This window comes from Wasmannia auropunctata, unplaced genomic scaffold, assembly GCF_000956235.1.
Source record: "Wasmannia auropunctata unplaced genomic scaffold, wasmannia.A_1.0 LD335828.1, whole genome shotgun sequence".
Classification (NCBI taxonomy): domain Eukaryota; kingdom Metazoa; phylum Arthropoda; class Insecta; order Hymenoptera; family Formicidae; genus Wasmannia; species Wasmannia auropunctata.
In genome coordinates, this window is record NW_012027062.1 from 1,785,676 (window position 1) to 1,803,575 (window position 17,900).

Below are 17,900 nucleotides of genomic sequence, written 5' to 3' on the forward strand. Positions count from 1 at the left end.
CAATACATTCTTCTCCAGATATGCTACTATAGCTTGATATTCCTTAAGAGCTTCGACTTCGCGCGCCATGGATTCAAATTCAGGTGAAAACATGTATTCCAGAGCATTCAGTACTTTTTCATCTTGTTCTACGTAGCTGATAATAACCTCAACAATATTTTCCATCGGAAGAAGTTGTACAAAGTCCATCAATTCTTCCTCCAGCGTACGCTCTTGGTAAACAAAATCATTGTTCGGTGTAGTGATGCCGAGAACTATATACATGATATCAGCTGCGATTTGTGTATTCACTCCGCTACTTTTGAGTCCATTTTCAATGGTTTGGAAGGATTCAATTTGGTAGGCTTTGTTTACGGCCTGCTGGAAGTTGTTGGACTTGAGTTGGTCGATGAGGCCGACGAAAGCTGAAGAAGTTTTTATCTTTTGCGCGTAGGTATGAATAAACTTGTCTAAAGGAACCACTTTCTTTATGTCTCTGAAAAGTCCTGCAAGTCCACCGGTTCTATGTATCACAGGACGGAAATGAGAAGAAGGCGGCACGAGTTCGTCGATACCGAGAGCCTTGTTAATTGCGTTCACTAACAAATAAGCATCGACGCCTTGCTTTTGCACATAATTTATAACGTTGATCACTTCAGGAATAGCTTCCAAACCTACCACCAAATCTTTTAATACGGTCAAAGTTAGAAGATAACTTACAGCGGCTTGTACTTCCGGATCGTTCGATACGTAATCCGTAACGATATTGCTAATTTCTTGAGAAGGAACTAAATCCAAAAAATCTTGGACATCCTCGTGGAGAGGCCCGCTGCCAAAGTCCGGGAACGGATGAGCTTGTCCCAGACCGACAATGGCCAAGACGGCAAATAATACTGATATAAACTTCATCTATAAATGTAACATAACCACCCATAAAAAATTAGTATTGAATGTATCACAATTATATGTTTAAGTATATAAATGTAATGTAATAGAAAACAATTACTTTAAATAATGTATTTTAATTTTCTTAATTATGATTGTTTCATTTACAATTACGATACAAGATTAATGACAAAGAGAAATAATAATTATTAATTGAGATATTATGTTTCTTTAATTATGTGCAATTCGTTTCTACTTAAAAAAATCAATTTTATTTAAAAAAGACTTTGTATTAACTTACCTTAAAAACTTGAAACTTGAAACTTTTGTCTTAACGTGACACCTGTCGATGATCACTCTGTGACATGCTCGCAAATAGTCACGACAAATATATATCAAAAGTAGTTATCTTAAATCTTGTTAAACAAATAAATTAATAGAGGACTAGATAAGATAACTTTGATTCATCGGAAAAATTAATTTCTTGATAATTTAATAGATATAATAATTCTAATAAAATATCATATTTGTTTACACACAATTTTTATTTGATAAAATATAGAATAAGATATATGGTATTATTAGATTTTGTTTGCATAAAGTTGTATTCAAACAATTTTTTTGGTATAGTCCCATCTTTACTATAATAAGATTAATGTATTTTATTTCATTTTTAGTATGAAAAATTTACTACTTATTTGAATATTATTTAATATAATTATTTTAATATTATTTTTAATTTGACTGCACTAAATTATAAATTCTGTGGAAAATATTATAATTTTGCGTAATGAGATAATAAACGTTATCAAAACTTTATCTTTTAATTAATTTAATAATAAACTCTTTGTACATATCTTATATGTTTTATATATATATAATATTTTGTAAATTTTGAACAACATGGAATTCCATATCCTTTATTAACAGAAAGAGTTGTAGCATTATAAAAACATATCGGTTTTTTAATTTTTTCTTATTGGATATTAAACTAATATTAACAGTAATTAATTTACGTTTTGTACTCGTTATTTTTAATGATTGCCGTACTATGAATTTATAGATAAATATATTCCGAGAAATAAATTGTTTTATCTAAATGTTATCTTGGATAACTCTTGTTTAATAACGAGAAATAAGAAAGCCGTTATCATTGATAAATTGTTTTAAGTACATGTTCCAGTAAATTTTAATCATGTATGAATTACTGTATGATTAAAAATAATACTAACCGGAAAAAAATAATACCAGTCCGGAAAGAAGAAACATAATTTAATTTTGGATATATCTTACAATTAGTACGTAATACAAAATATAAAAGGTCAGATTATTTTTTTCTCTAAACAAAAAAATGTAATCAGTGATCAGTGATATTCAAATACAGATTTGCAAATAAAAGAATTCGTCAATTATCACTCGCAATATATATAAAGTAATACACAAATAAAATATCGACTTATTTATTAAAAACTATGTTATAAAAAACAAATGATTAATAAAAAATATAAAATATATAAGAAAAAATAAGTAGAAATTAAGATTAAAACATCAAAGTCAATTATTCATATAAAATACGCAAATCAAATATGCCGGATTCTTATCATTATTCATAAATTAATTATTCCGATTAACTATCCATAATTAAATATATAAAGATCAATTTAAGAAGGCCGCATAATTTACGGTGTTTCTTTTTCTTTTCTTAAATTTTAAAAAGATATGTAGTTTCAAAGTATCTATTTCTTATATCGTGCATTCAAATTATCTACGTAATTTTATCATAATTTCATTATTTCATTAAATAAATAAAGATTAACTTCATATGTATGTAAACCAATGACAAAAATCGTAAAGCACACTTCCTTTATTTACCAGTTGAAATATCACAATAGCAATGCTTCGAAATTAAGTATCGACATCATTGTTAATTAAAAATTTTGTGTGATTGTGTATCTGTGTATGCGTAAGTCCAATTTTAATAGATTATATATGTAAGAAATTGGATAATAATATTAATTTTTCTATTTTAGCAATTAATTTATCAACTTTAACATTCAGTTTACTATTTTTATTTATGATAATTACACATTATATTATATGAGATCAAAAAATTTAATTTTATTTTAATTCAAAATTCTTGTTTTAAATAAATTATTTCAATTTTATAAACATTTTGCTGAAGAAATAGCTACTGTATATTATAATCGATTAGGAATTAAATTTTCAGATTAATGATCAAATCAACATTTATTCTATGCAGTTATTATTATTATTTTCCTTTTTGTCTCATATCTTAAAAATTTTTTCTTATTTTATTAGTCAATTAATTAAAATAACAACTTATTTATATTTCAAGTAGATTAACCTAGTATGATAAAAGTAGTTTGATAGCAGCATATGATAAAAATTAAGGTGACATTCATTATTTCTGTGATGAAAATAAAAATCGGAGTGTAAGTCGACAGTAAACGAAATGCACATGAAGTTTTTATCTCTTTTTCTTATATGCGACTTATGTTTCAATCTTTTTTTGTCAGGTTCCATACATAAAGACTTACAATAAAACTTTATTAGTAAATATCTAGTCAATATTTCTCACAAAAGTTATTTTAAGATTATTATATGGGCCATAAGTATCACACTGAAAATATATTTTTTATTAATATAATCAATAAATCTGCCTTGTTAAAATCAGTTTTATTAAGTATTTATTATTAGTCTTAACTCAAATTGGTTTATGAGATTCGTTATGCACAATCATCATATTACGACATAAGATATAACATGCAAAAACTAATATAATTACAATATATTTCCAGATGTCAATGATCTAAACAAAATTTATTTTCGAAGATGAAATTGGCTTTGACACTGTTGGCTTTCGTGGCTACGTCCACCGCGGTCCAATTAATGGATTCCTAATTATGGCAGATGAACTAGCACAAGAGTTTCAGGATTTCTTGGATCTCCTGCCTTAGGAAGAGATAGCTTCAATCACCCTTCAATACTATATCCAGGACAATGAATTCCAATATCTATTCCAATATTTTACGTCCGATGGATTCAAGCAGCTCATAAAAGACATCCAAGCCCTGCCTGAGACGAAAGCTCTAATGCAGTACCTTTACAACGCCGGTATTGACGTTTACAAGTTGCAGAACAAGCTGTTGAACAACTGGTTCGGACTCACGCAGGTCATCTATGTCAATGATAAACAGATCACTGGTGGATATGCGATTCGCGAATACATCGATGACGTCAGAGCCGTCATTCATTCCGTTGAGGATCAACTTATCGCGCTCTACAAATCCAAGATGCAAAATTTCAAAGTGTTCCAAGATTTTGTCGCGCAATTGAAGTCCCCGAATTTCCGGGAACTCGTCAACAAGGTTCACGTACACCCGAAATTCCAGGAGCTTTTAAAACATGCCAGAAACGCGGGAATTGATCTTAAGGTTATCATGCACATACTGTCGTAACTTTTACCCAAAGTTCCTCCCCATCCTATCTTCCAATGTTAGATGTCATTGTGATAATAAAAAGTAAGAATAAAAAGTAGTTTAGTCAATACAATAAGAAAAATTTTTTTTATTTGCCAAATACGTCAATATTTTCATAAAATCTAAAAAGATTTTATAAATTATTCGGTCACTTAATTGTGTATATACCTCGTTTGTGCAAAATAAATAAACAATTGCCCTTCTTATACAAATGCTACATTTTCTTTTTATCTACATTTTTTCGTATATATTATCAGAAGAAATTTAGATATTTAAATATTATTGTATGTTGGATAGTTCATAGATCTTATTTTTTAAAATTACTTAAAATGTTTAACTATAAAAATTAAGAACTTTACTATGAAATTGTACATTTCTCTTACTTTTAAGTTTATTTACATAAACTTATTTACTAAAAGCATTAATTGAATAATAAATTATTAATAACTGTATCGTTTTAATTTGATTATTAATAAATAATTAAACTTAAGAAATAATTAAGTAACTAAAAATCTTATTAATAAACTAAATGCAAATTTGCATAATAGTATATAATTTTATAAAAAAAAATATATAAAATATATAAAACTGTTTTATTTCTTGCATTGTTTAATGATACAATTGTTTACAATGATTTAATTGTTATATAAATTAAAAATTTTTAATATAATTTTATTCTTTGCGTTTTCAATAATTTGTATTTAATTGTAAAACTATATGGATATGATAAAATATTTTTCATTTTTATTATAATTTTTATTTACTTGCGCTGAAGCATAATCTATAAAGACATTGTTATTTTTTCTTTTATTTATAAACAAATTTATTACATGTTTACATTGTTAAGCTGAATATTACTACTAAATTTAAAAATTGTATTAGAATAATTAAGTTTTTAAATGTTATATAGTTATAATCATATAGGAACAATACAATGTGGATGCTTGGCGTGTGCTGTTATTTGCTTTGACAAGTTATTTTGCTATGACACAAAACTAATTTTTAATAAAAGTACATGCAAAATAGAAATATATAGTTAAACGAGAAAATTATCTGTTAAGTTAGAAGCAGAATATTAAAGAAAGTCTATTGAACTTAAAGTTTGAAGTGATGTAAGTAAGAAGTGGTTATTTATATTGCATTAAAAACGAATTGAGCTTTGTATTTCGACTTTACATTACATGCAACAAATGAAATAACTTGTTTATTATAAAGTAATAAAATTCTCATTTATAATTTTTGAAATAATAATTATTTAATTTTAATTTAAAAATTACATTATTGTATTATTATTAACATCTTAATATTAACAGCTTCAACATACAATAAATAATATAAAAGGCACATGTTTAAAAAACCAAAGTATGCGCATACTAGTTTTAATATGGAAATTTGATGCCAAACATTCTAGTGGCAAGTTTCATCATTTCTTCAAATTCCAATCCATGTGCTCTGGCTGTTATAACAAAATTTTTATAAGTTTGATTTGCATACAGATCATCGATTATTTTCTGCATTTCCGGAGCCGTTAGAGCTTTGATAAAATCGGCGAAGACCTTGGAATTCTGCAATTTTTTCTGGTAAAGAGCATCAATCTTGTCAAGAGGTAGTATGTTATAAATATCTTTGATCATTCCTTTTATTCCATCACCGATCTTTTGTATTCCAATTTGAGATTCAAAAATGCTCTCTGTTTTAGGAGACACATAATCTTCCATTCCAATGACCTCGTGCAATGCTTTAACATCATCAGCATTTAATCCTGCCTTCTTTAAATATGTTATTAGTGCTTGATATTCTTTAAGAGCTTCGACTTCGCGCGCCATGGATTCAAATTCAGATGAAAGCAGATATTGCAGAGCATTCTGTACTTTTTCATCTTCTTCTACGTACTTGGTCACTATATCAGCAATTTGCTCTATCGGAAGAATTTGCAGAAAATCTATCAATTCTTCATTCAGCGTACGATCCTGGACAGAAACATCGTTCGGTACAGTGATGTTGAGGACAGTGATATACGGGAATTTAAGGCCAAATATTCTAGTGAGAAGTTTCGTCATTTCTTCAAATTCCAATCCATGTTCTCTAGCTGTCATGACAAAATTTTTAAAAGTTTGATTTGCATACAGATCATCGATAATTTTCTGCATTTCCGGGGACGTTATAGCTTTGATAAAATCAGGGAAGACCTTGGAAGTCTGCAGTTTCTCCTTGTAAAGAGCATCAATCTTATCAAAAGGTATTATGTCATAAATATCTTTGATCATTCCTTTCATTCCATCACCGATTTTTTGCATACCAATTTGAGATTCAAAAATGGTCTCTATTTTAAGCGGCACATAATTCTTCATTCCAATGACTTCGTACAATGTTCTGACAACATCAATATCCAATCCCGCCTTCTTTAAATATGTTATTAGTGCTTGATATTCTTTAAGAGCTTCGGCTTCGCGCGCCATGGATTGAAAGTCAGATGAAAACAGATATTGCAGAGCATTCTGTACTTTTTCATCTTCTTCTACATACTTGGTCATTATATCAACAATTTGCTCTATCGGAAGAAGTTGCAAAAAGTCCATCAATTCTTCATTGAGCGTACGATCCTGGACAGAAACATCGTTCGGTACAGTGATGCCAAGGACTATATACATGACGTCCGCTACGATTTGCGTATTCACTCCCCTGGTTTTGAGCCCATTCACAATGATCTGGAAGGATTTAATTTGGTAGATTTTGTTCACGACCTGCTGGAAATTGTTGGACTTGAGTTGGTCGATGAGGCCGACGAAAGCTGAAGAGGTTTTCATCTTTTGCACGTAGGTGCGAATAAACTTGTTAAAGGGGATTACTTTCTTGATGTCTTTGAAAAGTCCTGCAAGTCCTCCGGTTCTTTGTATTATCTCAGAATACGAATGAGAAGGAGGTACGAGTTTGTCGATACCGAGAGCTTTGTTAACTTCGTTTACTAATAAATAAATATCAACGCCTCCCTTTTGTATATAATTCATAAGATTGATCACTTCAGGAATGGCTTCCAAATCTACCATCAGGTCTTTTAATACGGTCGTAGTTAGAAGATAATTGAGAGCGGCTTGAACTTCTGAATCTTCTGACATGTAGTCCAAGGCGATTTTGTTAATTTCTTTAGTAGGGACTAAGTCCAAAAAGTCCTGGACATCCTCGTGGAGAGGACCGCTGCCGAAGTCTGGGAACTGATGAGCTTGTCCCAAACCGACAATAGCCAACACGGCAAACAACACTGATATATGCTTCATCTATAAATATATCCACGTAAAAAATTATTATTAAGTGTATAACAATTATATTTCATGTGTATAAATTAAACATAATAAAAAGAATTATTTTAAAAGATATATCAATTTTCTTAATTACGATTGTTTTATTCACAATTATATTGACAAGATAAATGATAAAGAGAAATAATTATTAGATATTATTTCTTTTTAATTGAGATATTTATTTTTTAATTATGTGCAATTTACTTTCATTTAAAAAAAAATGCAATTTTATTTTATCTATTTTTATGTATCTGTATTGATCTTTTTATAAAAAAAATTTTTCTTACCGTGGCTGCTGTGAATGTGATCGCAATGCCATTCGTGTATAAGTATTTATCGCAGACTTATATATCAAAAGATTTATCTTCAATCTTGTTAGACAAGTCATTTAATAGAGACGATTGATTTAATAGATAAGATTGATTGATAAGTCAATGGACATAACAAGTTGAACAAGATATCATACGGCAGTGCTGTATTAGCATGCCGTATTACCCGAAGCCAATCTATGTGATGCAAGCAGATTTAGGGCAACTGCGGCATTAAAAAAAATTTATAAAAAGTTGTCAGTTTTTGTCAGACACAAATGATTGCTAGGGCAACGGTTTTATTGCATAGGAGCAGCATGAGTTTTAATTCAGCCCTGATTATATGTTTACTTTGTTGAACGCAATTTTTTATTTGAAAGAATAAAGCATTTTGTTGGATTTTATTTGTAGAAAGTTTTTGTTGTATTAAAACAATTCTATTAATGTAGGGTCATTTTCACTAAAGGTATTTATTACTAACAATAAGATTTATATATTTTATTTTTTAAGGCGCGTTCAAGGAGCACATCATTCTGTCTTTATCATTCCTTAGATGTAAAGCAAGGATATAATGACGCGATAGCGCTGACAACGTGCTTTCTGAACGCGCCTTTAGTGTGAAAAATATTTACTACATTTATTTTAATATTATTTTTTTAAATTTGATTTTACAAAATTAGAAATTTCCTAGTAAAAATATTGTTGTTATGTAGCAAACTAAGATCAATATTTATTATCAGAACTTTTTCAATTTATTACTTTGATAATTAATGTTTTTTACATGTCTGATGTTTCACAAATATGATATTTAATATTTTTTACATGGAATTCTATATCCTTTATTAACACAAAGAATCGTAGCATTATAAAGGCATATTTTATTTTTAATTTCTTTTTATTATATATCAAACTACTACTGTCAGTAATCGATTTATGTTTTGTTCTTGTTATTTTTAATGATTGCTGTGTTACTATAAATTTACAGATAAATATATTTTGAAAAATAAATTGTTTTTTGAGCGCAATATCTTGGATAATTATATTATCTTGGATAATTCTAATTGAATAACGGTAATAAGAAAGTTGTTATCAATGATAAACTTTAAATACTTTTCCAGAAAATTTAATGCAAATCACAGCAGGATTAACATCAACAGTCTGGAAAAAAAAATATAATTTAATGTAGACTTAATAAATTTCATAATACAAAATGTAAAAAGTGGGAGTATTATTTTTTTTCTACGAAGAAAACGTAATCTGTGATTTTAAGATATAGATTAGCAAATAAAACAATTGGTAAATTATCACTCGTAATAAGATATTGCACAAATAAATGATAACAACTTAAAAACAACTATATCGCAAAAGATAGGATAATAAAATAAAATAAAAATTATAACTAAAAATGTTAGAATATTATTTCATTATTCAAATTAACTATGTAATATATATGAAGATACACGAATCAAATATGCTGTTAGATTTACATAAATGTAAATATAAATTTTATAAATATTTATTGTAATATACATATAATAAGAAACAGTGTTATATTATTATCATTTATTTTTATGGTTTTTATTTTATTTATCATATATATATATATATATATATATATATGTATGTATAGATGTATTATATAAATATATAGTTCATTTATGTATCATATATATGGATACATAAATTTGTATTATATATATATATATATATATATATATATATTATATATATATATATATAATATGTTAATATGTAAGCAGATATTGTAAATTTTTATTTTTATTCTTAAAAGCTTATCAAATGATTCTTAGATTTTCGTACAAATCAATATCTCAATCTGATCGCAGTTTTTTATCTAGTTCTCTAATCCTTTCGTACAGCTTGATATTAGTATATATATGTACGATAATTATTCACAGTTGTCAATACGTATCCACAACTGCGTACGTATCTGTCACGGTAAGTAAAATTTTTTAATATATTTTATATATATGTTGAGAATTTTAATAAATATTTATCTAGCGACGCGATTATATCATCGTGACGCCAAGTATATATTTAAAAAAAGATACAAATTACTGCTCTCCTTATTTTATCCGTTACCAATCTATAATTTAGTACAGATTTTTTAATTTTTTTAAATAGAAATTTAATTATATGAAACTATAAAAAAAGGCCATACTAACGAGCATTAATAAGGTGGCATTTAAATACAAATTATAAAATTTATTAAAAGCGAACGGACGCGGTACATGTTTCGACTTTACTTATTGTTAGTTCAGAATAAAAGAGAAATTTTTGACAATCAATTTGACTCTTAAATATATCGACTCTTAAATTGCTATTTCTTAATGCCGATTACGTTATTACTTTTCTTCCGTATATATCGACTATGTGATTTTCGTTTTTTTCTACATTAATTATTGTTATATACCGACTATGCAACTTGTTTAATTATTTTGATTTTTTGCGGCTGAAGAAGACTAAGTAAAGTCGAAACATATATGTATCGCGTCCGTTCGCTTTTAATAAATTTTATAATTTGTATTTAAGTGTTACCTTGTTAGTACTCGTTAGTTTAGCCTTTTTTATAATTTGACTGTTTTTACATTGACGAACTGGTCTTATATTGTTAGTTAATTATATGAATTTCTTTTTTACAAATTCTTATTAACGGAATACATACAAATTTTTTTAATCGTTATTTGTAATTTAATATTTTATTTAAGGAAAATCTAGTTAAAATTAAATAAGACGAAGAAAAAAATATATATATAAAAAAACATAATTTTTTTCATATATTTCTATTTCATTTTTATTTTAATTTGCAAAATTTCTGACCAGTTTTGATTTATTTATAAGATAGAGAATACATGTAATGTTAAACAATCTAAATGAAATAATAATTATTCTATAAACAATAGTAAGTTAAACTTGATAATAATAATTATTTATGTCATTGCTTTTATATTAATAAATAATTAAGTACTTTGTATATATAAATTAATTACTGATGAAAAACACAGATATGTTTTTCAAAATAATGCTTTCCATATTTAGACGTATATAAATGTCAAATGATATGACACACACACAAACACACGTGATATTTATACATATTAAAAGATATGTTGTGTAATACACTTAATATCAATTTACAGATGAAGTTGACATTAGGGCTGTTCGCCATTTTGGCCATCATCAGTCTGGGACAAGCTCACCAGTTCCCGGACTTTGGCAAAGGTCCTCTTCATGAGGATTTGCAAGACATTCTAGATTTAGTCCCTGTAGAAAAAATTTTTGAAGTCCTTGTGGACTACATGACAGATGATAATGAAGTACTAGATGTTCTTGAAGACATAGCAGATTCAACTACAATCAAAGAAGCGGTATTAGAGTTCCAAGCCATTCCTGAAGTGAGCAAGTTTGTCGCTTATCTACGTAAGGAAGGCATCAATATCAATGTAATGAACCTGATTAACAAATCGCTCGATATCAAGGAATTAGTATTATCTAATTCTAAAGAATACTCTACGATGAAGAGAACCGGTGGACTCCGCGGAATGTTTGAAGACATGAAGAAACACATCAATTACGATGTCTTTATTAGTATATATGTGGATAAGCTAAAAACCTCTGAAGCCTTCGTCAACTTCATCAACCAAATTAAATCCAAAAACTTCCAACAGATCATTAACAAACTTTACGAAATAAAGCCCTTCCAGGTCATCCTAAACTATCTTGAAGTCAAATCAGTAAATTTAAAAATTGCCGCAATTCTTAGCATCAGAATAATTGGTATCACTGTACCAAGCCGTTCTAAAACATTACTGGAAGAGCTTATGGACTTCATCAATCTTATTCCAATAGAAAAGTTTCTCGATATAATAATCCAATATGTAAATGAAGACAAACAAGTGCAAAAAGCTTTACAGTTCGTATTAACAGCAGAATATCACGATTTGCTACGCGCCCTGGAAGCTCTTAAGGAACATCAAGCACTGGTGGTATATTTAGAAAAGGCTGGACTTCCTGTTATTGAATTTATCCAGGAAATGCATCGTGCAATCGGCATGGAAAAATATGTACCACCCAAAATAAAAGATCTCTTTACTAGGAAGTCTTTAATTAAGACGCAAAAGATCGGCGAAGGAATGCAAGGAATGTTCAAGGATCTTTATGATGTATTACCTTTGGACAAAATTGACGCGCTTTTCCAAAAGAAGATGAAGACTTCCAAAGTATTTGTTGATTTCATCAAAAAGATTACGTCCAAAGAAATGATAAAAATGCTTAGTGATCTAGGCGCTCACAAGACTTATAAGGAGTTTATCACAAAGACCAAAGAAAAGGGATTGGACATGGAAGGATCAGCAATTCTTAGCATCAGAATAATTGGTATCACTGTACCAAGCCGTTCTAAAACATTACTGGAAGAGCTTATGGACTTCATCAATCTTATTCCAATAGAAAAGTTTCTCGATATAATAATCCAATATGATAATGTAACAAAAAAGTTACTAATTTAATAATTCTTTTCGCAATAATAAATTCGGTATATTGTAATAAACAATTTTTATTTTATTTTCTTCCTTTTCTTACAGAACCTGAATATAAATAAACCTTAATCGAGAAAAAGAAAATTAGATAAAGATAAATAGAGAGTTTGCCATTTTGTAAAAAATATTTTTTTGTATGCTTAAAGGTACATATAACATAGCCCCAATCAACAGTTTTTTGATTCAGTCCATTTTCTTAAAAAAATTTTTTAACGTTGATATCATTTTTGGTCTTTAAGGTGGTCTAATTTTTTTAGTAAAAGAGCAAAAAGCATGTAACAATTCTTATCCGTAATTTAGTTATTATGTATTTTTATTATCAGTTAAATTAAAATGTATGAATAACATCATTTAACTTTTACGTGACTAACGGCACTGGCGCAGTATAATCGCATTGAAGATAAAAAGACAAAGTGTATTTATAGATAGCAATATTTGTAGTATGTAAAATGATATCAAGAATATTATCTTCACGATTATCTTTTCAATACAAGTTTTGACTCATTTCTTTATTTAAATAGGAATATTAAAAACTATTACAAACAGATAACCGTAGATGTTTGTAAGATATAATATTTATAGTGTATAACTATTTATAATCTTCTCAGAGAGATCGAAATTAATATCGATATTTATTGCGAAATATTAAAATTATAATATTTTAGAGATTTCTCTATTTTATTACATACAAAAGACGTGTTTTATTAGCAGAAATTTGAAGAAAGTAGACAGTCGATTTCTTCTATCGTTTTACGTTAATCTTGTATGTTTATAAGAATGTGATTGTACCAGCGGAATAAATTTCAAAATAGAAAGTGCAAAAACGGCGATATGCAGAATTCATAGCTATCCTCTTTCGCACACTCAGAGCCATCTAAATGATTCACGTCATTTGCCTAATACGAACGAATAATTCATTGCTAGATTTCAGCGAATAAATGCGAATAATTTTTCTAAGGAACGGAGAAATTACATCTACTATAATCGCATATAACCATTCTTATCATGTAGTTGTTACGTTTTAATAAAATATCTGACAGAAATCTATTTAAATATATATAAAATCCATCTCAACTGTGAAAAATGTTACAGATATATAATACTTTATCACTTACTAAGTAAATTTACATTGATTTAAATTTTAATATAATCATCAGCAAACTTATAATAGATTATGCAATGCATTCATATATAATTCGCATAGTATTCTTGTTTATTATAAAAATTCAATCGTACTAATTTTAGGATCTCCAACTTTCGACGTTGTAATTTATTAGACGGGTTTCATCACGGAGAAAAAAAAAGATAATAAAATATTATGCATACTTCTGACAAGATCGTTCGGCTAACTCGAAAGAACGATGGCAAGCATTTTAACGGGACGCTTTTAGCAAGCACCGAGTTCATGGACGATAGAAATTAATTCCTCTCGGGATGTCGGGGACTGTATGAACGCGCGACGATGCCGGTGTGAGTTTCATGCTGAGGCTACGATAGCAGCAGCCAAAGACGAGGGGGGAAGGGACAAAGGAAAGTGCTGCTTGAGGTATAGGATTCAGAAGGGCGTGAGGGCAAGCGGCTCGCGGTGTCTGCAGCAAACAATTCCAATTAACTTGCTGGAATTGGAATAGGACTCGTACTCGTTCGCCCGGCCGACTCTCGGCTCGTGGATGCCGCGGCGCCGAGGAAGATGAGGACATGAGCATTCCTTCGTCCATCCGTCCATCGCTCTTCCTCATTTTTCTTCGTCAAATTTTGCCGTTACGCTACGTCAAATTAGTTGCCCGAAAGATTAAAATCGAAAGATTATAACGATTTCTCCACGAGAATCGACCGGCTAGAAAGCGACATTATTTTCTTGTGTTATTCTCAGTACTTTTCCAATTTTAAAATGCCTATTAATTCCGAGTGTCTTACGGATTAGAATAAGAAATTAAAGAATTTTTACGAAACCTTAGTAGATCTCAAAAAAGAATATTGTAACGAGATACGTCAGAAGCAAACTTTTGCGATTGAATTCCATGCGAACGACAGAACACATATCTGTTCACGAAACACATTTTCTTTGCGAACGCATAGTCGCCAGCCAGGGGCCATTATCCGCTGCATAATGCTTGTCATCGACGTCATCGAGACAGTCATAAAGCAAAGTGAACGGAACCGCGTCCTTGCCCTAGGCAATACTGCTCCTGAGCTGCTCAGATATTGAAGACCCCCGAAAGCTGTGTGTACCAATCCCGATGTGTGCACAACGTCTAGGTCCCCTCTCAATATTATTAAATCCTAGCTTGTGCTCGTGGACTAATCGCGCAGGACAATGGCGTTGGTTCTTTAAGCGTCCGTCACGTCATGGTAACGTATCATGAATTTGATAATCGTTGGTCGAAATTTTGCCGTTGCGCGCCAACTTCCTCGTTTCGCATATAAGTAACATAATCATTTTGATATGTGCCACATGGTTAGATATCATTCTCTAAGACAGATGAGGGATGTTAAATAAAATTCAACTCTTAAATCGTAAATTTTTATTTTACAATCCAATATACTTCTTATTTATCTATTTTTATTGTGCTATAGTTATTTGGTCTGTTCTGACATGTTTTCTTCTTTTAAATTATTCATCGAGAAGAATATAAATTATAAACATTATCGTAGAATATAATTATATATGATTACAAGATAATGTATTACAAGATAACAATCTTTTTATAAAGATTTTCATAAAAATACTTTTATAGAGGAATATCCATTTATCCTTTCAATAAAATTTTTATTGCTTTTTTGCTTTATCATCTAATCGCGTGTAAGTAATTATGTCATGTCCGTCAGATCACTATATAATCCCTGATCTCCGTTATGATCCCTGATCTTCCGTGTGAGAGAACATTTCGCATCATATGACCGCGGCAAATCGACGAGTTTACAGGCAACGACGGCCGTTTACGGAGACGTAATTGCCCATCCGATGATCGCGCAGGCGTCATATAATCACCGGCTCGTAAGCCTCGAACGGCTTAATCCGTGAGGCGTCGCGTCATTACCCGCGTCGTCAGTACGACGTCGCCGACGAGCGTCGGCAATCGTCGTCGACACCGCTGAAATCCCAGTCAGGGAGGACATTTAAAAGTAAGTATAGTTGGACAGATCCGCCTAGCGGGTTTAAAAGTCAAGAGTGCCAAGAGCGCAATTTATCCCATCCATTTGCGGGATAGGGAGAAAGGAAGAGAAAGACCTCGGCGGAGAAGAGAATGGCAACTACATGAAGCGAGGTACAACACAGAAGAAGAGGGCTCAGAACGCGCGACCCCGCTTTTACCCTCGACTCGTTACACCGACACTACGACCACTTCATTGAATGACTCATTTTATTTTCCGGCATGAAAAGTATCATTTTTCTCGCTTGAAACTCCTTTTGCTCAACCCGGACCTTCATATTCCGCCCGCCTCTTTTCGTGGTCCGACGACAAGGCCCGTTTCATCTTGCTATTCTCATTATCCACTCTCGTTAAGCAGAGTAGTATGCGAGTTTTTGTTCAGAGAATGGCCGTACGAATATCTCAAACGCAAGCTTAAATATAGATATTTATGTATATTGTTCATCATATATATATATATATATATATATATATAGAATCTTTATTATTCTAATAAAGTATAAATAATGTTTATACGACTTTTGTTTCAAGAGTACGTGAAAAAAGCAGAAAATAAACGGAAAAGAAAAATAATAATTTTACTTCTTCCAAGAATTAATTAAAATCCACTATATAAACATACGTGCGATCGATAATTTTTTTTTCTTTTTGAAAGATAGAAGACGCCAATTACTGCACTATCGATCGCACGGCGAAGATGTCGTGATAGATATCATCCGCCTTCATACGGCACGAGTGTATCCAATATTGGAAATTCTATACCACCGCCCCAAGCGGATGTGGTTGTAGCCGTTCACACGTACGACCACCATCTCGATACAGATATGTTTATTACCGGGAACGACATAGACACCCTCGCTCTGGCTATGACTTATCGGACGCGACTTGTTGCGCGTACACGTTCAACCGCGAAACAATTGTTTCCGGTCTTTCCTAGATTACGACGTTACGTTGTAGCGATTAATAACGCGATCGATGATAAACTACCGTTGCGAACCCGCGTCACGAAATCGCAATTAAAGGATCGTAAAAGTCCGATAACGGACAATCAATATTTTTTTACAGAGACTCCCTTCGCCGCGCGGATGCACATCCGAGAAATAAGACGGCTGCGAGACTCGTTAAACTCACAAAAGACGCGCACTCAAACAGCAGAAAGCGCTTCTTCAAAGTCTTAAAAAAGTACTGTATACTCCTTCCTTTATAAAGTCAGCGATTATACGATCTGATGAGAACAGAGCTTAAAGTTTTAGATGCTTCCTAAAAATATACGTCTGTTCTTGATAAAGTTTGAATCACGCGTACATTTTATTTTAATGATTAACGCCTCAGTCTGCTAATTATTGACAGATAAGGACAGTGACTGGTTTAAAGCTCCAGAAATTCTCTAAATAAAATAATGTTGTAATAAAATTCTCTTATATACATATAAATCGTAAAAAGTCTTGGAAATAAAATTAATATTGTATTTATGCAAGACATATTCTGCTATAATAAGCAGAAGTGAATATTTTAAATTTTATTTGTTGATAAGTATACATTTTTTGGAAAATTGCTACGAATTAAATAGTTTAATTTTATACATATATATATATATATCTAGTTCTTAAAAAAAATCATCATGTACTTAATTTTAAGAAGCAAATCATCAACTTATTTCTTTAAGCAACTAAATGTAAGGATTAACGCTATTGTGATAGCAGGTCCAATCGTCTAACACGTGTGTCGACTGACGAGCACGAGGTCGTGTAAGGCAGGAAACAAGAAAGAGCAGAAACGTCGAGAGAAAAAAAAGGAGAGGATGAGATACTGAGCAAACGTCGCAGAAAGTACGAGTGCTGTTAGGATGCGAGAAGTACGTTCGCAATCAGCAGAGCTGCTGTCTGTGCCGCCGGTCCGGTCGAATTCGCAGGCGTATCACGTTGTTATATAACGAGATTATATCATTAACCAGCGAGATGCAGGCAACGATTGTTGTCGATAACGATATAAAGTTGAGCTTCATTTTTGCTGATTAATAAACGTCGCATGTGCGGAGCTCTCGAAATGTGTAACGCTCGATAAATAAAATTATCAATTAAAAGCTTGTCACTATATTGCAGATCTCGTAAAAAAACGTAATAAACAATGTTACAGAAAAAAGAAGAAATCTCGTATATATAATAGTTGTATATAAAATAACATTGACAGAATATAATGGCTATTTAATGAGAGA

General features: G+C 30.5%; 2 protein-coding genes and 1 long non-coding RNA gene across 4 annotated transcripts in view; 2 read left to right on the forward strand and 1 right to left on the reverse strand.

The window, feature by feature from the left end:
- The window catches only part of LOC105456026, a 10,532-nt gene extending 2,505 nt beyond the window's left edge, over nucleotides 1–8,027 (reverse strand). The window contains exons 1-4 of the mRNA XM_011699790.1: nucleotides 7,951–8,027; nucleotides 5,747–7,639; nucleotides 3,987–4,280; nucleotides 7–888 (exon numbers count right to left, since the gene is read on the reverse strand). Coding sequence (XP_011698092.1) covers nucleotides 7–888; nucleotides 3,987–4,280; nucleotides 5,747–7,639 — 3,069 coding nt within the window. The 5' untranslated portion in view covers nucleotides 7,951–8,027. The remainder of the gene's footprint in view (nucleotides 1–6; nucleotides 889–3,986; nucleotides 4,281–5,746; nucleotides 7,640–7,950) is intronic.
- Nucleotides 8,028–9,879: 1,852 nt separating this feature from the next.
- Nucleotides 9,880–12,599, forward strand: LOC105456027. Its single transcript, XM_011699791.1, has 3 exons — nucleotides 9,880–9,930; nucleotides 11,133–12,476; nucleotides 12,576–12,599. The coding sequence occupies exons 2-3, from the start codon at nucleotides 11,133–11,135 to the stop codon at nucleotides 12,597–12,599; spliced, it is 1,368 nt and encodes a 455-aa protein (XP_011698093.1). The 5' UTR covers nucleotides 9,880–9,930.
- A 2,969-nt stretch (nucleotides 12,600–15,568) lies between these two features.
- On the forward strand, nucleotides 15,569–17,900 carry LOC105455931. 2 transcript variants are annotated; one of them, XR_975187.1, is made up of 3 exons: nucleotides 15,569–15,656; nucleotides 16,751–16,867; nucleotides 17,386–17,900. It is a non-coding gene; the product is annotated as an uncharacterized LOC105455931 (long non-coding RNA). The 2 variants fall into 2 exon arrangements; XR_975185.1 differs by having other exon boundaries at nucleotides 17,389–17,900.

What these genes read in the sequence shown, in the direction of transcription:
- LOC105456027 (XM_011699791.1), top strand. Translation starts at nt 11,133, where the DNA reads ATGAAGTTGACATTAGGGCTGTTCGCCATTTTGGCCATCATCAGTCTG. An exon ending in TAATAATCCAATATGATAAT is followed by an intron (nt 12,477 to 12,575) that starts GTAACAAAAAAG and finishes CTTTTCTTACAG; the next exon opens with AACCTGAATATAAATAAACC.